We start from the raw sequence: 21,152 nt of genomic DNA, 5'->3' as shown, positions 1-21,152 counted from the left end.
GCTGGTTAGGCAGCCGTGGCAAGAGAGCGGGCAAGTGAGGTTTTAGCTTGACTTGGGAGCAGTGCAGACTTGGAAGACACTGAAGCTCTGGGATTGGAATTCTTGGCTGTGGATTTGACGGCGAGGACGAGAGAAGTAGGGTCGGGGTGGAGAAGTGGGGACAGGGGTGAGGCATGCTGGGAATGGCCGTTCCCCCCCCCCCACACAGAGCGCACAGCATGACCTGTAGATGGCCTCAGCGAGTACTTACAAGGCAGCCTGCCCTTTGGACTGCTCATTGCACAGAGGCTCTGGTCACATGGCTATTATTGTATTGTAGAACATCTCTTTTCCTTAGAGCAGAAGTTGACTGAGGATAGCTGGGCCCGTGTGTCCAGGGTCCTGGGCTCTGACCCCGGAGTGGCCTGGCACCAAGTGTGAGCTCCTGTCTCCTCCCTCCCATGTGATGTGGAGGCGGCTCATCATCCTCATGTGAGCAGTCATTCAGACTGCCAGCCTGCCCATCTCTCTGCCCCTGCTCCCTACTCCACAGTGCAGGCTGGGCATCATGCTCTCCTTGGATGGCATGCACATCTCCCAGCCCCCTGCTCTCCTGGCCTGCCTCCACCTCTCCCTCCCATTTGGCTGTCATCTCATTAGCCGTAATGAGAAACCATGGCTTCTCTCAGTGCCCAGTGGGCAAATCGCCTTCAGGAAGAGTGACCTGTTGCTGGCTGGGCAGCTCCTTCCTGGAAAGGCCTGCTCCCTTGGTGCCTCCCACACAGCTTGCGCCAGTTGCATGGTTCAGATGGTGACCTGAATCCATCTCGGTGACTGAGCATTGTCCTGGGACCTTATACTTATGCATGTATTACACAGGAAGACTCAGCATAGCCATCAGCAGGAGGTTGACTGCCTGACTTCCTATATGCATGTGCCACCAAAGCCAAGGCTTGTTTTTCTTTTTAATCCTAGAGTTTATTTTTCAGAATCCTTTAGGCTTCCAGAAATACTGAGCATACAATACAACGACCTCTTTCTTTCCCCCTGCCTTCCAGCTTCATCCTTTATTAGCACGTTGGTTTGATGTGGTGCATTTGTTCCAGTTGATGAGCCAGCTTTGCCCCATATCACTGGCAAAAGCCCGGAGGGTTTTACACCTGTGGGTTTGTGGGTGTGTATCTGAGTTTGGACAGATGTGGAATGACAGGTATCCTCCTGCTAATAAGCAACATGGAATGGGTTACAGGATGCACAGCGCTCTGCCTGTCTATAAACCACCCATCTGTTTGCTGTCTCCATAGCTTTGCCTTTTCCAAAGTACCCTATAGTTGGAATCCTACAGGATGAAGCCTTCCCAGACTGGCTTCTTTCGCTTTCTAACAGGCACTGAAGCCTTTCCCTTGTGTTTTCGTGGTTTGATGGCTCATTTCAGCAATCATTTCCGCAACTGGAAGATGCAGTGTGTCCCTCACCACCTGCTAACTGGATGGAAGTCACAGTTTCCTTTCAATCCCCCCCTCCACCAGTGCTCTTTTCACATAATCTACTCTGTATCCATTCTCTGTGGGCTTGCCAATCCGAAATACAGTTGGCCCTAGCCAGTTTAGGAGCCTTCCCAAAAGAGGAGGTGGAAAATGCCTGGGTTTAGCATTCTGTGTTAGGATGTTGGCCCCTGGGGATCGTCAAAATGGCTCAGTCATAGGCAGTGCAGTGAAAGCTTGCAGGTGTGTAAGCTTTCATCTCTAAGAATTGGCATCTGCCCACTTCCCCCTGCCTTTATGCTTGGTCCCCTAGCAATTCCACTAAACGGAGAGGTGTGGACCATCTTCTATCAGAAGATAGGTCAGGCCCTGACTGTAAAATAACGGGAAGTTTGACAGAATCAAGTGTGATTTCTTTTTAAAATCATCTACTTATGTGAGAAAGCAAGGACATAAATGTTCCCATTTGCCAGTTCACTCCCCAAGTGCCTAAAATGCTGGGGTTGGACCAGGACTGGAAATCCAAGCCAGGTCTCGCACTTGGGTAGCATGGGCTCAATGATTTGAGCCATCTTCAATCTGTCGTCTACATTGTGGGAGACAGGAGCCAGAGCCGGGTATCCAGTTTAGGTTCTCTAGTATGCAATGCTGATATCTTAGCTGCTTGGCCAGATGTCTGCCCCACAAAGTGTGACTTCTTAGAGTCACGCTGCATTGTGGCCATCTCCTCCTCCCCTTGGGTAATAGTGATGGGTGACAGCAGTTTTCTTTTGAACACGTCATTAACCCTTCCCAACATGCTCATCCACTGCATATCGCCCAGCACCAAGCTGAGTTAGCTGTCTGTATTCATGAATTCCCAGCCTGTTCTGTGTAAGTTTGGGGTTGTGTCTTTGTAGGATGTAGGTTGGTTAGCTGCTTCAGCAGGTGATTGGATGTTCGTACGTGATGTTCTCTCCCTCCAGGGTGTTTTGATGTGGGTCTTGGTAGGGAGCTGGGGTCTCCAGGAGTCTCTGATCCAGAGAATCCAGGGTGTGCTCATCGCCCTCGTGGCTGCCATGGCTAGGCAGGTAGTCCTGTCACCTCTGAACGATTTGAGTGCTCACCTGCTTTCACAGGCCTCGTGGGAGAACACTCTCTTGAATTTCTCGCTACTTTGGCATGATTACGCATGTGCAGCGTCCCTAGGCGGAGTGTGCTATCATTTCCAGAAAGCTTTGCCTCCGGCTCTTTTTGCTGATATTTTCTTTCCTTTTAAGCCTTGTGGTTTGGAGTAAGGTGGTAACATGCTACATCTTTTCTCACCCAGTGCCTCTCCTGGCCACGAGGGATCCACCACCATTGATTCAGTCATGTCGCCTTAGCCTGTGAACCAGGGGTGTACTTGGCTCCTGTAAAGCTTCAGACCCCAGCAGTGGTGTACTGGTCCATTTGCCCTAAAGTTCCTTGGGATCTGCCTGAGCTGGGTTAGAGCCCACTGTGAAGAATGGAGCAGGTGCATTATGCTGTTCATCTAGGTCAGGGCCATGTCTTGCTGACCTCTTTACTCATCTGTTTACTTAACCCTAACTACAGTTTTCACAAAGCAGTCAGAGTGATCCTTTTCCAGGGACAAACTAGATCCTGTCAACCCTCTGTCCTAATCTACCCCCCATGGTTGGTCTGTCACTCAGGAACAGGGCAGGGGCTTCACAGTGTCCCAGTAGCTGCATGCTTTGTCATGCCCAACACCCAGTCCTGGCTCTGCTGCCGTCACCCCAGGGCTCTAGCACAACGCCTCTCATTCCCCACCGTGAACCTAGCTGCCTTCCTCCCCTTCTCTCTCTTATTCAGGTGTCTGTTTCTGAGCCCACCCTGTTACTCTCCTATTTAAAAGTCTAGCCATAGGCTCGGTGCCATAGCCTAGTGGCTAAAGTCCTTGCCTTGCATGTGCCAGGATCCCATATGGGTGCTGGTTCATGTCGTGGCTGCCCCACTTTCCCTTCCGTATCACTGCTTGTGACCTGGAAAAGCAATCAAGGATGGGCCAAAACCTTGGGACCCTGTACCTTGTGTGGGAAACCTGGAGGACGCTTCTGGCTCCTGGCTTTGAATCGGCTCAGCTCTGGCCGTTGTGGCCAGAGTTGGGGAGTGAATCAGTGGATGGAAGATTTTACTCTCTGTCTCTCCTTCTCTGCAAATCTGCTTTTCTAATAAAAATAAATACATCTTTAACAAAAAAAATGTCCACCCCTTAGGGGCTGGCATTGTAATATGCTAAACCTTTGCCTGTGACACCAATATCCCTTATGGGTGCTGGTTTGAATCTTGACTGCTCTGATCTAGCTCCTTGCTTATGTGCCTGGAAAAACAATAGAAAATACCTCAAGTACTTGGGTTTCTGTATCCACATGGAAGACCTAGAAGAAGCTCTAAGCTCCTGGTATTAGCCTGGCCCAGCTGTGGCCATTGCAGCTATTTGAGGAGTGAACCAGCAGATGGAAGATCTCTTTCACTTGCTCACTCATTCATTCTCTCTCTCTCTCTCCTTTTCCCTGTCACTCCTCCTTTCTCTGTAACTCTGCCTTTTAAGTGAATAAATAAATAAATCTTAAGTTTAAAACGTTTAGCCCTTTGACTCTCTCTACCTCCCCCCTCCAACTCTCCTTCCTTTTCCTTGCCTAGTTTTCTCCACAATATCCATCACCATTTGTCACATGCTGTAATGCACTTGTTTGTCAACTGTCCTATTCCAGGAGAGCTGAGACCCCTCAGGGTGTTTGTATCGGTTGTTATTGCATCTCTGGCGCCTAGAAGAGCAGCTGGCTGTGCTAAGCAGATGCTCAGTAAGCAGATGCAGCATGGACTGGCCCAGTGCTGTCACATCCTACGGTCCATGTCCCTGTGCAAGAATTATTTGGCATGACTAATAATGGCAGCCTTCATGCCCTCCAGCTGGCGTTTGTTTTAGATTGTTGGTAGTTAGGTCAGTAGGGCTACACTGGGCTCCTAGGACCCATGGGTGTGACCTAGTAACCGTGACATTACTAAACAAAACCAGTGAATAATCACGGCCAGTTCTAGAGTATTTGCAAAGTGACCTTCTGCTCTCTCTGCTGCACCCTCAGGTGTTGCATGAGCAAGAAAAGAGGTAAGTATCCAAGAGGAGTGCTGGGAAAGCAGGGCCGGCTCCCACTTTGCTGCACTGAGTGCTCATGGAAGGGCATCGTATCGGAGGGGTGCATGAGCTAAAGCTAGGCAAGACCTGCTAACCATGCGCTGGGAAGTAGGAGCAGAGATCCAGCAGAGATAACTTTAAAAGCCCTTCACTTTAACACAGTCAGGTTCTGTCAGGTATGTTGGATTTGTGTTAGGGATTTTTGCTATCTGGCCCTTGACACGCTTCAACCACTGGAAGCTGACTTTTTTTAAAAACATTTATTTATTTGACTTGAAAATCAGAATTATAGATAGAGGTGTTCACTCCCCAAATAGCTGCAACAGTCAGCACTGAGCTGGTCTGAAGCTGGGAGCCAGGAGTTCTTCTGGGTGTTCCGTGCGGTACATAGACCCAAGGACTTTAGCCATCTTCCACTGCTTTCCCAGATCATGAACAGGGTGCTGGGTCACAAGTGGAGCAGCAGGGACTTGAGCTGGTACTAATATAAGATGCTAGTGCCACAGCACTACGGCACTGGCCCCGAGAAAACTGGCTATTAAAATGAAGAGAGATCAGTAACATGGAGTCACACGGGAATGACACACTTGTATCCACCCATTGTGTTCCTTCTGTTGAGTTCTGAATGATCTCATCCAGCCCTGGCCCCTCTGGGAGGCTTGACTGCCCACGTGGGTGTGTGCCCACCAGAATGCTTTCCTGTCCAGCTCCCCAGCTCTCCAGCACCCCAGACCTTGTTGGCTGTTTTCTTCGCTTCCGGCCCTGCCATGCCCCTGCTCTGTCTTGACTTCCTTTTACACTCTCTGGTCCCGATGAGCCGTGCTGCAGCATGTCTTTCCCAGATGGGAAATAAATGTTAGAATCTAAGGCTTTGTGTGTCTTCAGATGTCTGATATTTCCCTCTGGCTCTTTGTTGGTGGTTTAGAAGTAGGTGTTGAGACTGCACAGCATTGTTTCTCAGTAGGACTCTGGAATCATGGCTTTGGATATGGATCGAGTGCCTCTCCCCAGGTGCACCTGCTGGAAGCATGGTCACAAGGTGCCTGGAGAGAGATGATGAAACCTTTAAGAGGTGAGGTCCAGTGGCAGGTGATTAGGTCACTGAAGCCCCACACTCCTGAATGAACTATTTCTGTTATTTTTCAGTGTTTTAAATTATCCATGTGTTTGAAAGACAGAATTACAGAAAGAAGAGGGATAGAGAGACACAGACAGATCTCTGCCCACTGGTTCATTTCCCAATGGCTGCAATGGCCAGGGCTGGGCTAGGCTGAAGCCAGAAGCCAGAAACTCCATTCTGCTCTCCCATGGTGAAGGAGCCCTGGACCTTGGACCTTCTGCTGCTTTCCCAGGTGCATTAGTGGGAAGCTGAATCAGAAGCGAAGCAGCAGGAACTTGAATTAGCACTCTGATACAAGATGCTAGCATTGTAAGTAGTGGTTTAACCTGACGCATCACAACACCAGCCCCTGCTTCTGATCTCCAGGAGTGGTTTAGGTCTTGCTGAGTTAGATTAGCTTTCCCTAAGAGGTTGTTCAAACAAATGAACCTAGTCCTCCTTGTGTATCTCCCTGTGACTTCATGCATGTGTCCTACCCAGCCTCTGGTAGTGAACCACAGGAAGTGGACCAAGACATTGCCCTGGCTCCCAGCACCAGGATCAGCTGTTGGGAAGCTTAATGACGCTGATTCTCTCTCTTTCCACATGCGACATGTTTTCCTTCTGAAAGCTTCTAGTATTTTCCCTACTTCTCAGCCCTGTGGTATTTTTGTAGTAATGTGCCATAGGGTAACTGCGTAGCCCCATTTTTAAATGAGAAAAAAATGCCTTGCAGATTCCAGGGCTGATTTAAATGTTTAATGGGATAATCCTGTTTAAATGTGTACCATGTAGAATCAAGCATAAGCTCCTTATGCTTATGGACCTTCCAATTATAAAATCACATCGGAATTGCAGATTAAACATGAGGCGTCCAACTGATGGCACTCAAATGCACACCACTAATTTGCTGTGGTGGTGACTTCCTGCTTTCAGTTCAGGATTCAGGGACTGCTTGCTGGAACTTGCTGTTCTGTAAGTGCTCTCTCTGGCACGTGAGACATTTATGTATCAATCTGCCCTCTGACCGCTTTCTCACTGGCCCTGGCAGCCCCCGTAATTCTGCTCAAAGCTGGTGGGGAGACACACGGTGGCCCCCAACACAGTGGTTAGAGCGTGGCCATCCAGGCTGCTCTCAGAATGTAAGCTTGCTTGCTTGCAAGAATTTGGGGGGTTGTTATTACCATGAAACTTTGAGAGGGAAATTCTTTCATTGAGAGCTCACATTATCCCAAGGATTCAGTTGCTTTTTAAAGTAACTGGGTTTGTTTTCATTTCATTTGGAAGTCAGAGAGACAGAGGAGAGACAGAGATAAAAACAGACAGAAATCTTCCACCCACTGGTTTGCTTCCCAAATGCAAAGAACAAGTGTGAGTGGGCCAGGCTGAAGCCAGGAGTGCCCAGAACTCCATCCCCAGTTTTCATGTGGGTGGCAGGGACACCTTTAACCATTACTTGGTACCTTCCAGGGATGCACTCACAGGAACCTGGGCCTGGGTGTGGAGCAGGACTTGATGCAATGTTCCATGCACCATCTTCACTGATGAGCCAAACATTTGCTCCTGGCTCCTGCTCTTCCAGCCTCCCTTACTGTCTCAGGTTTATACAGAAAAGTGCACAGTACGAGTTCTGGCTCTTTTTCCTGAGTGTTTGGACTTCCCCCCAGCGCCTCATCTCCTGCTGGCCAGGATTTCTCCATCAGCTGCCATGGTATTCACAGGAGCTTAATCCCACGGTGCTTTCCCATCCCTATTTTGAGAGGAAGGCTGCTGGGAGCTATTTGCCATGGTCGATTTCAAGGAGCCGTTAAGCTCTGTCTCACAGAACTTGACAGCTGTGATCTGTTCCCCAGCTAAGTTTGAGCTTACGCGTTCCTGCTCGCACCTTCACCCGGCCAACGTTTGTACATTTAAAAGCTGACATGGCACCTGACCGGGCTTGCAGTGTCGATTTTCCAACTGGTTAAAAGTGTGTACATGTGTATGTGTGTGTGTGAGAGCATGTGTGTACATGTGAGTGGGAGTGTGTGTTATCCTGCACATTAGCTGTGTTCCAGACTCTCCTGCCAGTGGCTGAGCCTGTGTTGAACTCCTGGCCATTCAGACCTGGCTGTGTGTTCTGCCTGCCCAGGGTGGTGCCTCTGTTGCTGAGCACAACACTGTGCACCTGTGCAGTGGTGGCATGGGGGACCCACCTTCGCTGAAGAGAGAGAGGAGGGCTGGACACGGTGGAAGGCTCATTAGTGTGTGAAGTGTCTTCAAACCCCTGGGGTGTCCCTCTCAGGGTGATCTTTCTGCAAAATCCCCCAAAGCTCAGAATCAGGTCCTTTTTCACGCCCAGTTCAATCCCCAGTTCCATCTCTTTCCCCCTGTTTCTCACTGTTTTAGCGTTTTCTCTGGCCATGACTTGTATCACAGGCCTACTGCGTTACCCTGCAGCTGCACCTCCCCACTGCGCCCCTGAAGCCTGTGGGTGGGACTGCAATTGGAGTGGGATCAGGAATCAGACTCAGGCTGGGAGCAGTGGGATGGGAGTCTCCCAAAAGACATGTTAACTGCTTGTATCTGTTTGCTCCTGCCACCACCACCGCAGGCCCATCTTTACAGTCAGACACTGTTGCATCAGGGTGGGCTGTGGATATGTCACTCCTTGTCAGTTATGTGACAGTCACTAAGGTTATGCAGAGACATCGATACAGGGATGCCCGTCAGATTCCGCATTGGGCCCTGTGTTCCTAACTGACAGGTTGATCGTGGGCTCTTCCTACACCTTCATGAATGTGAGTGGGGAAAATGAGAGACTGAGGGGTTGGTAGAAAGTGAGTGTTGTGCTTGCTCAGTGAGCACTTGGTTTGCATCAGCTTTCCCATTTGGAAGCTGAAACCCAACTCCATGCCCTTGGAGAGTGGGAATGACCTTGAGCTTCCGAGCATCTCCTTTACTCTTGTTAGGCCCCCAGAGAGGGGAAGGGGATTTGACAGCCCACTTCCAGCATGAAAGGGCCAGCGGGTAGTAGGAGAGCACTGTTGTCTGATGGGACTTCCCACAATGACGCAATGTCCTGGGCTGTCCAGTGCAGGGACACTCACCACGTGTTACTGTCGAGCCGTTGAGCCACAGTCTGTGAATGAAGAACTGAATTCTTTTTCCTATGTTTGAATGAATGTGGTTATGATGTGAGGGCTGGGGAGGAAGCATCAAATGTAGTAGCTAAGGAGAGGATGCCTCCTGCACTGGGCGGGAGGTAAATCACATCACCACATGGCTAGGTACATCAAAACCCATGGGACCGTGTTGGGCATCTACGAGATGTTTACGGGGAAACCCGTGCCTGTGCTTTTTCAGAGGAAATGTCATTTACTTATAGTTCTTTCACGTTCTTTAAGAGAAGCAGGCAGTAAGTTCCCCTTGGCTGTGATCCTTTGAGCAGATTTTCTTGAGCCAGTTTTCATGACTTGCTTTTGTAGCATATTCTTTGTTTCCACAAAGGACACTGGAGTGAAGGGCAATGCTTGGGTGTGAGGGGATGCTGTGTAGACCTTTCCATGGATTGGACCTTGTGGATTAATCTGTTTTATGATTTGAGTCAGCTGGAACAGGCTGGGGTGTTGTGGCCTTATGAGGTAGCTATGAAGGTCACACCAAGCTGTGAATGCAACTGAATACATCTCTGCATTTCCCAGAACACACATGCCATGCACAACACAGCTCTTCAGGGGCTGGCCCCCCACTGGCCTAGGGTGACTCTGTGGGTGGGTTCCCTGCCGTGGGGAACCGCCGCCCCACCTCCACCTGGCGCTCTGGGTTTCTGTTGATAACCTTCTGTGCACGTGTTGGAGTCCCCACCAACCCTTTGCCAAGGGAACTCTGGCAAGCCCTGTGGGTGATGCCTCTGTCTTTGGAGTGTGCCTGGCAGCTCTGCCTGCTGCTCTCTTTTGTGGCCCTAATGGATCCCCTGCTCCTGCACCTCACCGTCCTTGCAGAGGTGATTTCAAACACATGGAGTGAGGAGGCTGGGCACAGAGAGCAGCAGGGCCTGAGAGGTAGAGGGCAAGTGGCAGTGGCTGGGGGGCGAGGGTTGAGAGGCCAAGCAGCACACACACATTCCCAGTGGTATGACCTCCAGGCACAGAGGTACCCACCTGCTGCCCTGTCCTAAAAGGTTGTAAATGGCCCCCCACTGGCAAGAGCTCCTGTGGACCCATCTGATAGTTGGACTTGGCTGTATAGACGGTGGGGTGCAGGGATTCTGGTGAAGGAGGGAAAAGCCACAGTAGCTCAGCAACATCCAATCAGAATGCAGTGATGCTGTAAACACCTGTGTTCATTGGCCCACACAGATCCAGGGCAAAGACAGGTGCCCTCAGCTGTTCTCACAGCCAGGGCACAGCCTCCCTACCCCCACAGCTTTGCCAGTATCCCGGGAGCCAGGTGTTTATATGTTAACTTTATTCTTACTGCTGTTACTTTCAGCAAAAAACAGTTAGCTGTCCCATTCTTGGGCCTTAGAGTTTTCTGAGGGGTACTTCTTTTTTTTTCCCTGCTATCTTTTGTTAGTATTGTAATCCTTTGAGATGTTGATTCTTATAAGACTAAGGATGTTCAAGTTGCCCTCTCTACATAATATTTATTTGTCTTTGTGTTTTAAAAATCCTGTTGTAATAAAAGGATTATAGTAGCAGTAATCAGAATTCAGGAAATCTTAGCTGTGTACTAGGTACTATGCTGAAAATTTCACATCAGTGAGCTAATTTAACCCACTGGTCAACATTATAAAGTGTGGATATTAACTATCACACTTATAATATGTAGTATTTAAAGGCAGAGAGACTGAGAGACAGACACAGAGAGACACTCAGACTGCAAGAGCTCCTGTCTGCTGGTTCATTCCCCAGATGCCTACAAAGGCTGAAGATAAGAAGTGATAACTCCATTTAGATACCCCACATGAGTGGCAGGAACCTGGGCACTGAAGCCTCACACCCGTGTTCCAGAGTCTGCATTAGCAGAAAGCTGGGGTCAAGCGCGAGAGCTGGAGATCTAGCCCACTCAGGTGGGTTACAAGGGACTTAAAAAATTCTGTTTTTAAAATTGGTTTTGAAGATTTGTGTATTTGTGGGTGTGAAAGAGTGACAAGAGATGGAGAGACAGAAAGAGGAGGGAGAGAGGGTCTGCCAACCTCCATTTTACTTACGGGTGCTATTTTCTGGTATGAAGTGGAGGATTATTGTTTGTGAAGTATTTCTTTAAACTGCATTATCACACTTTCTTCTCCTCTGCTCACCCCTCCTTATTTCCCTCCTGTGTCATCCCAGCTTGTCTCCTCTTCTTCTCTGCTCCCTTCCCCTCTCCCCTCCCCTCCCCTCCCTTCCCCTCCCCTCCCCTCTCCTCCCCTGTCCTCCCCTCCTTCCCCTCCTGCCTTTCCCCCTCTCCTCTCCTCTGCTCTCCTAGTCTCTCCTCTTTGCCCTCCTCTCCTGTGACTACTTCCTCTCTCCTCTTCTTTGCACTTCTTCCCTATCATGCCCTCTTGATTGATAATTTAGTTGCTTATTTTACTCAACTAATTTGACATGGTTTCTCTCTAAATAAAATTACCTTCATATTTGCCTCTCACAGGAAGAAGAAATGCCAGATGTGGAAATCGACATTGACGATCTTCTTGATGCAGACAGTGAGGAAGAGAGAGCTTTAAAATTGCAGGTAAGCAGCTTCCAGCGTCTAAAACCTTCTTAACATATGTGCTTATATTCACTTCAGAGCTTGGTGTAAACCAGTTCTGCCCTGTGCCAGTGTTGGCTCCAGGATTGAAGCCACGGCCCTTGGCAGGGAGGAAGCCAGTGCGTTGTGCCGTGTTAGTCTGCGTTCATTGCTGTAATAAGATGCTTGAGGCAGAATAATCATATAAAGCAAAAAGACTGATCCAGCTCACCACTTTGGAAATACAAGAGTAAGGCAATGGTCTGGCTCAGCTTTCCTGAGGGGTACACAGAGGAGAGTGGCATCATAATTTGAAGCAGGAAGCTATAAAGTCAAGTTCTACAATCTGTTCTGAGGTGGTACTCCCGTCTGGCCTAAGAGCCTCTCACTAGGCCCTACCTCATCAAAGTCCCACTTCCCGACATCACCACCTTGAGGATGGAACTTTCAACACAAGGGACCTTGCGAGACACGCTTGAGCCTCATGCAGACCATGGCAGGTACTGCTTCTTCACTCTCATACACTGTATCTCTGATGCCACAGTAGCTTGTGATGCAGCCAGTTCCAAGCACCTCCTGGGGCTGAGAGTCTCTAGCCTCATTTTTCTGGGGAGCAGTGATGCCCCACAGTTGCTTGCAAAGGGGAGAGACCAAGCTGGAACTGAGATCTCTAAGCTTAGGTTTCTTGGTGTCAAGGTGTGGGTAAGACTCTGTATGGCTTAATCCTTTGTGATAAAATGTCTTTCATAGACCCTACTCATCTTTTAGCACAATAATACAATGATGGAGGCTGGGATATTTGATGTTTCCTTAGTACACAAATAAAACACTTTCCTTCCCATAGGAGGTCAAATCTATCATTTAAAACTGCATTTTTATAATTTCTAAAAGCATTTCATCTTTGCCATTGCTCTTGGTGGCCACCGATAATTACTGTGAATGACTGGTTGGTTAGTGCCAATAGTAAACGGTCACCAAGGCAATCAAAGGACCCTTTTTAATTATTAATATGTTTCACATGTTAATAATTACTAGTGTCTGGTGGTGAGCAGCCTTCATTTTAACGATTATTGTTGTAGATTTCGATGGGAGAAAATGACAGTATGGTCATAAACGTTAAAGTTGACAAAGGTAAAGCATTTACCAATCGCATGTAAAATATAGAATATATTCATTTTTCCCCCTTAAAACTGAGAGTGTGGGAAGGGCTTTCCAGCAGGCCTCAGCTTACCTTCTGGGTTCCCAGCTGAGAACACTGAATCCCGTGAAGGCTGTGTCCCAAGCTGGTCTGTGGCTAACTCACAGTCAAACCCCTTTCTCTGTGAGCGCTGTGATTGCCACACTCACCAGCCTGTCTCAACTCCAAGTACAGGCAGTTTAGTATTAACCAAGTTGGCAATCCTAAAGGAAAGGAGAGTGCATGCCGTGTGTATGCATAAAGAGGGTGAAAGTCACTGAGCAGGTGGTAGGTTTGAAACTGTTTGGGTCCCTCTGGCCTACATGGAGGGGCTGTGGGACTCATTCGCTGCTGGAGGCTATGCTGGGTCAGCACCCACTGAGTCAGTCCCCAGCTTCCTGCAGACTATGGCTGCACAGAGCCTTTAATGCATCACTCTTCCCTGAAGTAAGCTCTCTCTCCCTCAGTGAGGTATTGGTAACCCTGGCAAGGGTTATAGTTTGCCTTGAGCATTGTGGTAGCATAAAAGAGAAATACTTTCTGATGGAAAAATATTCTTGCTGGTATGTGTGTGTGTGTATGTATTACTCTGGAGAACAAAGCGTTCCTGCATATTGAAGGCTGTGTTTGGTCTTCAGATGACCAGCTGACATGAAGTGTGATTCTAGAAGGTCAATAAGAAATCTTGATTTACTGCTGGAAGAGGAATACCACAAAGACAAAAGATTTTCAGTTTGACTTTTAAAATGAACCTGAATTGTAAAGAAATAAAACTGACCTTCTGTGTGTTTAATTCTAGGAAGCTCTCGTGGACTGCTACAAACCAACAGAGGTAAACAAATTACTTTTCCTTAATGCTGTGTTTGAATTGGGTTTTATGGAATCAGTTTGTCTACCTGTAAAAATAAACCACAGTAAACAGTTTGATTAGATATCTACTCATTAGAGATTACTATCCTTGAGTGCATGTGTTTGAATAGTACCAACTTCATTATTCATGACTTTAAATATGTCTATTTCAGGAAAACTTTAAACTAATGGAGTGTGTGTGGCTTGTTTTAGATAAAATCCAAACTTCCAAGGAAAATGTGAGAACATTAGAAATATTTTAGTAAAAATATTTTAGATATAGAACTGGATTAAATCAATAGGCTTCAAATAGTTTGTGGGAAATGTATATTATGAAAAATATGCATGGAATTCAAATATATTTGTACTAAAATAAATTTATCTTCTAATTCTATATTTCTCTAAACTTTTTGAAGTACTCCCATATATTCTATATATTCTGTTCATCTTTAAATTTGTTTTTTTTTTTAAGGGTGAAGCCAATTCTGTCTCTCACTTTATTGGAAGAAAAAATGTAGTTCGGATATTTAATATTAGTATAAGAAATGCTGGCTATTAACCTGATTAGACCAAAGCAGTTTATGTAGACTTCATCTGCCAAAAGCTGAGAAGTGGAGAGATTAAGGTTTTGATCAGTTATGCAAATATTAGCACAGGAAGTTATCTTCTGTTTGTTCCTGTGATAAATCAGAGAAGTTGTAAGATCATCAGATGTTTTGTAATCTATTTGTTACATCAAAGCACTGATGGATAGATGTCTAAGTTTTGAAGTGGTGAGTTACAAAGGGAGAAGAAAGCCTGCTTTTATGCGCGTGTCAAGTTTCAGTGGCTGAGAAGGGTTAGATCACTGGCTTTGAGGTTGGTTATCTATTTGTGTTTTGTTTTTATAACCTCTGGTCTTATGATTTTTAAACAGCGATTAAAAATTTTTTATTTTAGTATTAAAGTTTTCTTTACATTGATATAACACACTTAAACTTTTGAAAGGCATAAAATAGACTTATGTATTTCTAACTTTTGTGTATTTATTTTGTACAACATTTCTGGCTTTTCTGACATTTTCTCTTGTATTCTTAAATAAATATTTACTAACTTTTTTTTCTATTTATGGACTTATGGGTAAGATATTGGCTCTTTCAGCTTTCACATAATTCCTTTCCTTCCCATCCAACCACTCAATAAAGTTATTTGACAATATTTGTTAACAGTGGTTAAGGTTTAAAATGTTATGATGCAAACAAATAATCTTCCCTGCTGAACCAATAATGAGATATATCCATGGCTTCTCTTGTGTAGTCCTTTGTTTTTACCTGGAGTTGCCATTGCATTGTCTTTTATCTTGACAAGTATCTATCACTATTTTTCTTGAACTCCCTAATGTCTATGTCACTCATGTAACATATTTTCTGTATACTCAAACACATCATTGCCAGCCCCTCTCCCAGATTTTCCTACTGGGCCCCTATAAAGGATACTTCAAGAAGATAAGAATATTTAGGCAGAACATTCTTTACTTCCATCTGTAGTTTTTTTTCATAATAGACATTTCAATGAAGTTCTAAAAATATTTATTTTATCTGCTTGAAACAGAGAGAGAGCTCCTGTCTGCTGTTTCACTCCCCAAATGCCTACAATGCTTGAGGCTGGGTCGGACCAAAACCAAGAGCCCAGAGCTCAACCCAGGTCTCCCACATGGATGTTGTAGGCCTGCCCTCACCTACTGCCTCTCAAGGTTGCACATTAACAGGAACCTGGAATCAGAAGTGGAGCCAGGACTCAAGCACATGCATTCTGATGAGTGCCCGAGGCAGAGGGTTAGCCCCTTCCATGAATTTTCTGAATATTTCTTATACAGTCAACCAGGGCACTTATTCCCTGGGCCATTGGGTAGCTATGGTTTTGAGATTTCTGCTCACGCTTATGAGAAGGAGACATGGAGATCTTCCAACAGCTGCTTTTTTAATTTTGTCTTAACAGTGTGCTGGATTTTGGCTGTGCTAAAAGGTGTGTAGTAGTAGTACCTCTTTGTTGTTTTAATTTTCATTGACAGTGTCTTTCACAGGGTAAAATAATTATTTTAATAAAGTAAAGCTTATTGATTTTTTTTCATGGTTTGTGCCTCTGGATGTTGTATCTAAAACTCATCACTTGGGGCTGGTGCAATGGCTCAACTGACTAATCCTGCACCTTCAAGTGCTAGTCTCTCATATGGATGCCGGTTCATATTCCAGGAGGACCTCTCTCTGCCTCTGTCTCTCCTTCTTTCTGTAAATGTGTCTTTCCAATAAAATAAACAGATCTTTATCAGAAATTTTAAAAAATAAAACTCATCATCAAACAGCAGGCTATACCAGCCTTTTTTCCTGTGTTATCTTTTAGAAGTTTTCTAAATTTGCATTTTCCATTTAGGTCTATGTGTTATGTGTGAAGAGTATAAAATCTGTGGCTAGATTTATTTATCTTTGCAATGTGTGAATGTCCGGTTGCTAAAGCATCACTTTTTGAAAAGACTGTCTTCATAGCACCGCTTGTTGCCTTTACTGTTTCGTCCAGTCAGTTGGCCGTACTTACACGGGTCTGTTTCTGGACTGTCTATTCTATTTGGTAGATCAGTTTGTGGGTTTCACCAATAGCACAGTGTGTTCTGAACTGATGATGGCTCTCATTCATATGTACCAGTGGGTGCTGGAGTCTAGCCCAGTCTGGCACTCCCCAGACCCAGTCCACACCCATGCTGAGGGAGATTGCAGCCATGTCCAGCCTAGACCATTGCCCCCATTCTGACTCTTGTGCTAACCAGTTGGAACCCCAACCCAGCTGCGGCATCCCTTTGGCTCCCCAACCAGGCCTGTTCCTAGCCAAAGCTCTTGCACGTGCCGATGGAGATTGTTGTCCCACAGGAGTGAGCACCCACATGCCCCCACAAGTTCTGCCTCCAGTCCTGATCCACTCACGTGTTGCTTAGTATCATGGCTGAGCCACACATAATCTGTTCCCTATTCCGACTCTCCCTGGTGGGCACCTTTATCCAGCTCTGCCAGATAGGCTCCCACCCCAACCTCAGTATGTGCCTGTGAATTGTATTTGGTGATGGTAGAAGCCAGCTTCCCCAGTTCAGGCCACCCAGGTGAACCGGTGCTTCAGTCTGACCCATAAAGGTCCTCTTGTTCCCTGCTTTAAACAACCCAATCTTAGCACGCTTGCTTACCTGCTGGACCAGTGGCAACGTCCATGGAAGTCCCTCGGAAGTCCTTCCTCACCTGGACATGAACTCTCCGGTTTGTACATGCCCCCACCTGTGCCATCCACCGGACCCCTTATTTGTCCACACCCACATGTTCCCAAAGCATGTCAAGAGGTGGCCAGGGGGCTTCACCTGGCACCACTGGCACCCTAGTCACCCAACTGAAGATGGCAGCAGCCACATTTAAGCAGCTAGCAGTGTGAAAGTGCCAGGTAGGGAGGCTAGGCTGTGCTCCCTTGCACCCGCTACAACTACGTGTGTCAGGCCAGTTTGTTGATATCTTGCTGTGATTTTGACAGGGTTTGAACTGACCCTGTAAATGAAGTTGGGGTAATCTGACATCTTGATAACACTGTCCTTTTAATCATGATTATGAAATATCTCCATTTCTTCCTATTTGGATGGCCTCATTCTTAGAGATTCTTTCCTCAGCTCTATCTATCTAGGGTCCTAATCGCTTCATCACAAATTCTATTTGTTTCTGTTACAGTGTTTTTCATTTCCAGGATTCTTTTGTTGTTTTTTTTTTAGAATTTCCATCTGTTGTCTTCCATTGCCTGTTTGCTTTTGATCCTGGTAACTTCATCTCTTATCACCATTAGCATATTGATTTTAATTGTCTTTAGTTCCTGACACGATGATTCCAGCTTCTCTACAATATCTGAGTCTGGCTGTGAGGATCTTGTTGTCTTTTCAAACTTTGTTTTTATCTCTTATGCTTGCCAGAATGTGATGAACTGGGTGAAAGCACCTGCTGTACTTAGGCCTTTGTCATATTGGGGTGGGGGTTGGCAGGGGAATGATCCCTTGGCCTGTGATTTGGCCTCAGCCTTTCAACGTGCCTGCACCCTGGGATTTGAACTTCCTCAGTCCCATCCTTCCCCTTCACCTTAAGTAGGACAGATGGCTGGGCAAGTTGGAGTTGGGCATTTCCCTTCCCCAGGTTAGTTAGGTTCACAAAAGCCCAACAGCTGAGGCTATGGTTGGACGCTTTCTCCTAAAAGCAGACCTAATTAAGAACAGATAGCTTCAGAACATTTTAAAAACGATTTTTCCTCTTCTGCTGAAAGTGCAAAGTGGTTTTTTTGTTTGTTTGTTTGTGTTTGTCATAGTTGCTTTGAGGAACTGGTGGAACTCCGGCAAGTCAACCTCACAGGAGTGTGGGGGCTGCTCCAGTGACCTGGTACCCTCGGAGTTTTAGCCTCCAAGACTTGTCTCCCCTGAGACTGGCAATTTGCCAATTGTGGTTTGGATTTCCCCCCATTTGTCTCTGATTCCCATTGAGATCGCCACCCGAGGGTTTCTACTCTGTTAAGTCTTCATTCTTTCTGTTCTTCTGCTGATCTCTCCATATTGGGAGCATTGGTTCTTCCTACGATCTCTCTTCTCCCATAGAGCTAAAAAGAATAATTGATTTTTAGTTTATTCAACCTTTTTTTTTTTAAACTCATTGTTGGGTTGGAGTAGAACTTTCAGGCTGCTCAAATACCTAAGTGGAAATAGAAGTCTTATTTACTATTCACAACAAAGCTATGCAACTGACACTGTCGGTATCATTCTTCATTGGTAATGCCTAGAATTTGAGGCTAGCAGGGTTCTGTAATTTGCCTAAGGTCATAAAGTTCATAAGTGGAGAGGTAGGGTATAGAGGAAAGCAGATAACACAGAACCTTGATATGATAATTAAATCTGATTGTGAAAAATAATGCTTTTCTGTCATGTATTAGAGACACAGAGTGCCCAAATGCAACAATGGTAGTCTTGAATTACTAAACTGGAAGAGTAGACTTTAAAGAATCTACCATTTGTTTTTGGTGTGTCATCTTCTGCCACTTGGTTTTGGGTCCATGGTTTCAACCTGTATGGGTCACTGGCCATAGGGAAGAACTTGTTCTCTTGATTTATGTTCAATATTTGGACCCTTAATATGCACGTTTTTTTGAAATTGAACACTTCAAATATAGATTATTGTGATGATCACACTAATGTGCTAGTAATTGATTGGTAAGCATGATTTTTAAATGTTTTCTCTTGGAGTAAACATCATTTCTTATGTAGGATGAAATTAATCTTTTAGGCCCAGCACAATAGCCTAGTGGCTGAAATCCTCACCTGGCATTTGCTGGGATCCCATATGGGCACCCATTCATGTACTGGCTGCTCTATTCCCATTCGACTTCCTGCTTGTGTCCTGGGAAAGCAGTCATGGACGGCCCAAAGCTTTGGGTCCCTGTAACTGTGTGGGAGACCTGGAAGAAGTGCCTGGCTTCTGGATATGGATTGGCTCATTTTCAGCCTTTGCAGCCACTTGGGGAGTAAATCAGCAGATATAAGCTGTTTCTCTCTGTTTCTCCTTCTGTCTGTAAACCTGACTTTCCAATAAAAATATATAAATCTCAAAATAAAATTCATTTAAAAAATAAAATAATCTTTTGATATTTATTTTTATTTGAAGGGCAGATTTATAGAGAGAAGGAAAGACGTCTGGCGATTCACTGCTGAAATGACCACCATGGCCAGAACTGAGTTGATTCAAAGCCAGGAGCGCTCCAGGTCTCTGGCATTGGTGTAGGGTTCTAAGCAGTTGAGCCATCCTCAACTGCTTTCCCAAGTCACTAGCAGGGAGCTGGAAGGAAGCGGAGAAGGCAGGGTGAACGACACCCATGTGGACTGCCAGTGCTGCAGGTAGAGGGGCCTGTTATGCCGCTTGCTGGCCCCCTAATGTAGTTGAAATTATTAAAATAGAACTGACTTAACCCTAGCAAAATGATGGTTCTACTTAATTTAAGAATAAAAGAGGGATTTTATTTTTGGCTATTTCTTGGATTTAAAGGAAGTCAGTAATAATAGCTTAGTGGAGGTGGTAAAAATCACAGATGAGGTTTTAGGGCATGCCTGCCAGGCCTGGGAGGAGCACCTTCCTCTGTTCTTTGTGTGGCTTTCAAATCTTGGGCTCACAGAGCAGCACCTCTGGAGAGGAATTTCACTGAATGTGAGCGTGAGAGCATCTGGCTTACCATCTGTTAACGGAGTCGTCCATCCAGTGACTAGGGTTTAAGGAATCCGTTCTAGCAAAATGTGTCTATGCTTCTTTATGTATGTTTATTTTATTTTCTGAACCAAAAGTCGTGCTATGCCCTATCCTTTCCACAGTCAAAGCCTGCATGTTAGCATGCATCAGGCTTCATCTAGGATGACTGAGAGTACGTGGTGAGAGACATTTTCAGGTCCCAGTAGTCCACCAGGTTATAGAATTGTCATGGCCATGCAATGGGCAGAGAGAGAGAGAGGGAGAGAGAGATCTGACCAAAGTCTTTTCATAGAAATTGACTTATGTTTTCTGAGACTTGAATCTGTTATGCTTTTTTTTTTTCTTTTATTGACAGTTAGGAGGTGATTATATCACTTGTCTGGTGGGCTTTGATGATGATCATGTTAAGTTTACCCTATTCAAATCATATCCATTTAGCATTAAATTTTTCAAAATGCATTTATTTGAGAAGCAGAATGATAAAAAGAGACACAAAGAGCTGTAGAAAATGATTTCCTATCCATTGGTTCACTGCCCAGATGCCCGTGGTAGCTGGGGCTAACTGGGGCTAACTGGGGCCTGCTGGGGCCAGAGCAGCAGGAATGCAGCAGCAGGGAGCTGGGAATGCGGTCCAGGTCTTCCACACGGATGGAAGGGACCCAGTTACTCAGTCATATCCCCTGCCCGATGGGGTCTGCATTAGCAAAAATCTGGAGTTAGGAGTAGAGGCAGGTGTCAAACTCAGGCTGTATGGGACATAGGCTGCTAGGCTAATTATCCCTGCCTCACATACACATTTTAACCTTCCTTTAAAAATCATTTATTATTTTATGTATATACATGGGCTGCCTCACAGCCTTTCTTCGTTGAGCTTATTATATAGAGAGACAATAGAAAACTGCATGACTGGAAGAGACACAGCGTGGTATTTTACCACATTCTCTTGATTCATTTGCTTAGCAATGCTTAGTGAACATCTGTGTGTGCTTATAACTAAGCTTACAAATCCATAGCAGTGAAGTTCTATGACACTTATTAAAACAGCCTTTTTTTAGGCCATTCTTCACTTTGGTTGAGATTTAAGTGCTGAAAGAATCTCAAAATAAGGAACAAAAGGAGAGAAATGGGAAGCTGTCAGCTTATTCAGAAGTTTGGCAAGCTCAACACCTATTGCTTAACACTGTGGGTTCATGGAATCTGCACCTGCTAGAGGAGGCAGCCACCCAACTCAGTTCAGTGGGTGTGAGGGTTCCCAGGCAGGGGAACTCCTTTCTTGGGCCAGACCCTTTTCATCCGGCTTCTCATGGGGCTCCCTTTTTAAAAGACAACAATCATACGCTGGGAATGTGAGCACGCATGTGAGATGACTGATTTGAAAAGGTACCTCTTGAAAGCTGTCACTTTTAGAACAATTTTTCTGACTCAAGGGAGAATT

The 21,152-nt window shown here is 45.8% G+C and overlaps 1 protein-coding gene across 1 annotated transcript in view; it reads left to right on the top strand.

The window, feature by feature from the left end:
- PPP1R14C (protein phosphatase 1 regulatory inhibitor subunit 14C) overlaps positions 1 to 21,152 on the top strand; it is an 81,562-nt gene that overhangs the window by 50,503 nt on the left and 9,907 nt on the right. The window contains exons 2-3 of the mRNA XM_004598358.4: positions 11,336 to 11,419; positions 13,393 to 13,425. Of these exons, the coding sequence (XP_004598415.2) occupies positions 11,336 to 11,419; positions 13,393 to 13,425 (117 nt within the window). The remainder of the gene's footprint in view (positions 1 to 11,335; positions 11,420 to 13,392; positions 13,426 to 21,152) is intronic.

The sequence above is a fragment of the Ochotona princeps genome, chromosome 1 (genome assembly GCF_030435755.1).
Source record: "Ochotona princeps isolate mOchPri1 chromosome 1, mOchPri1.hap1, whole genome shotgun sequence".
NCBI lineage: Eukaryota > Metazoa > Chordata > Mammalia > Lagomorpha > Ochotonidae > Ochotona > Ochotona princeps.
The sequence above is the reverse complement of the archived record's forward strand: the minus strand, read 5'-3'. Positions and strand labels throughout refer to the sequence as shown.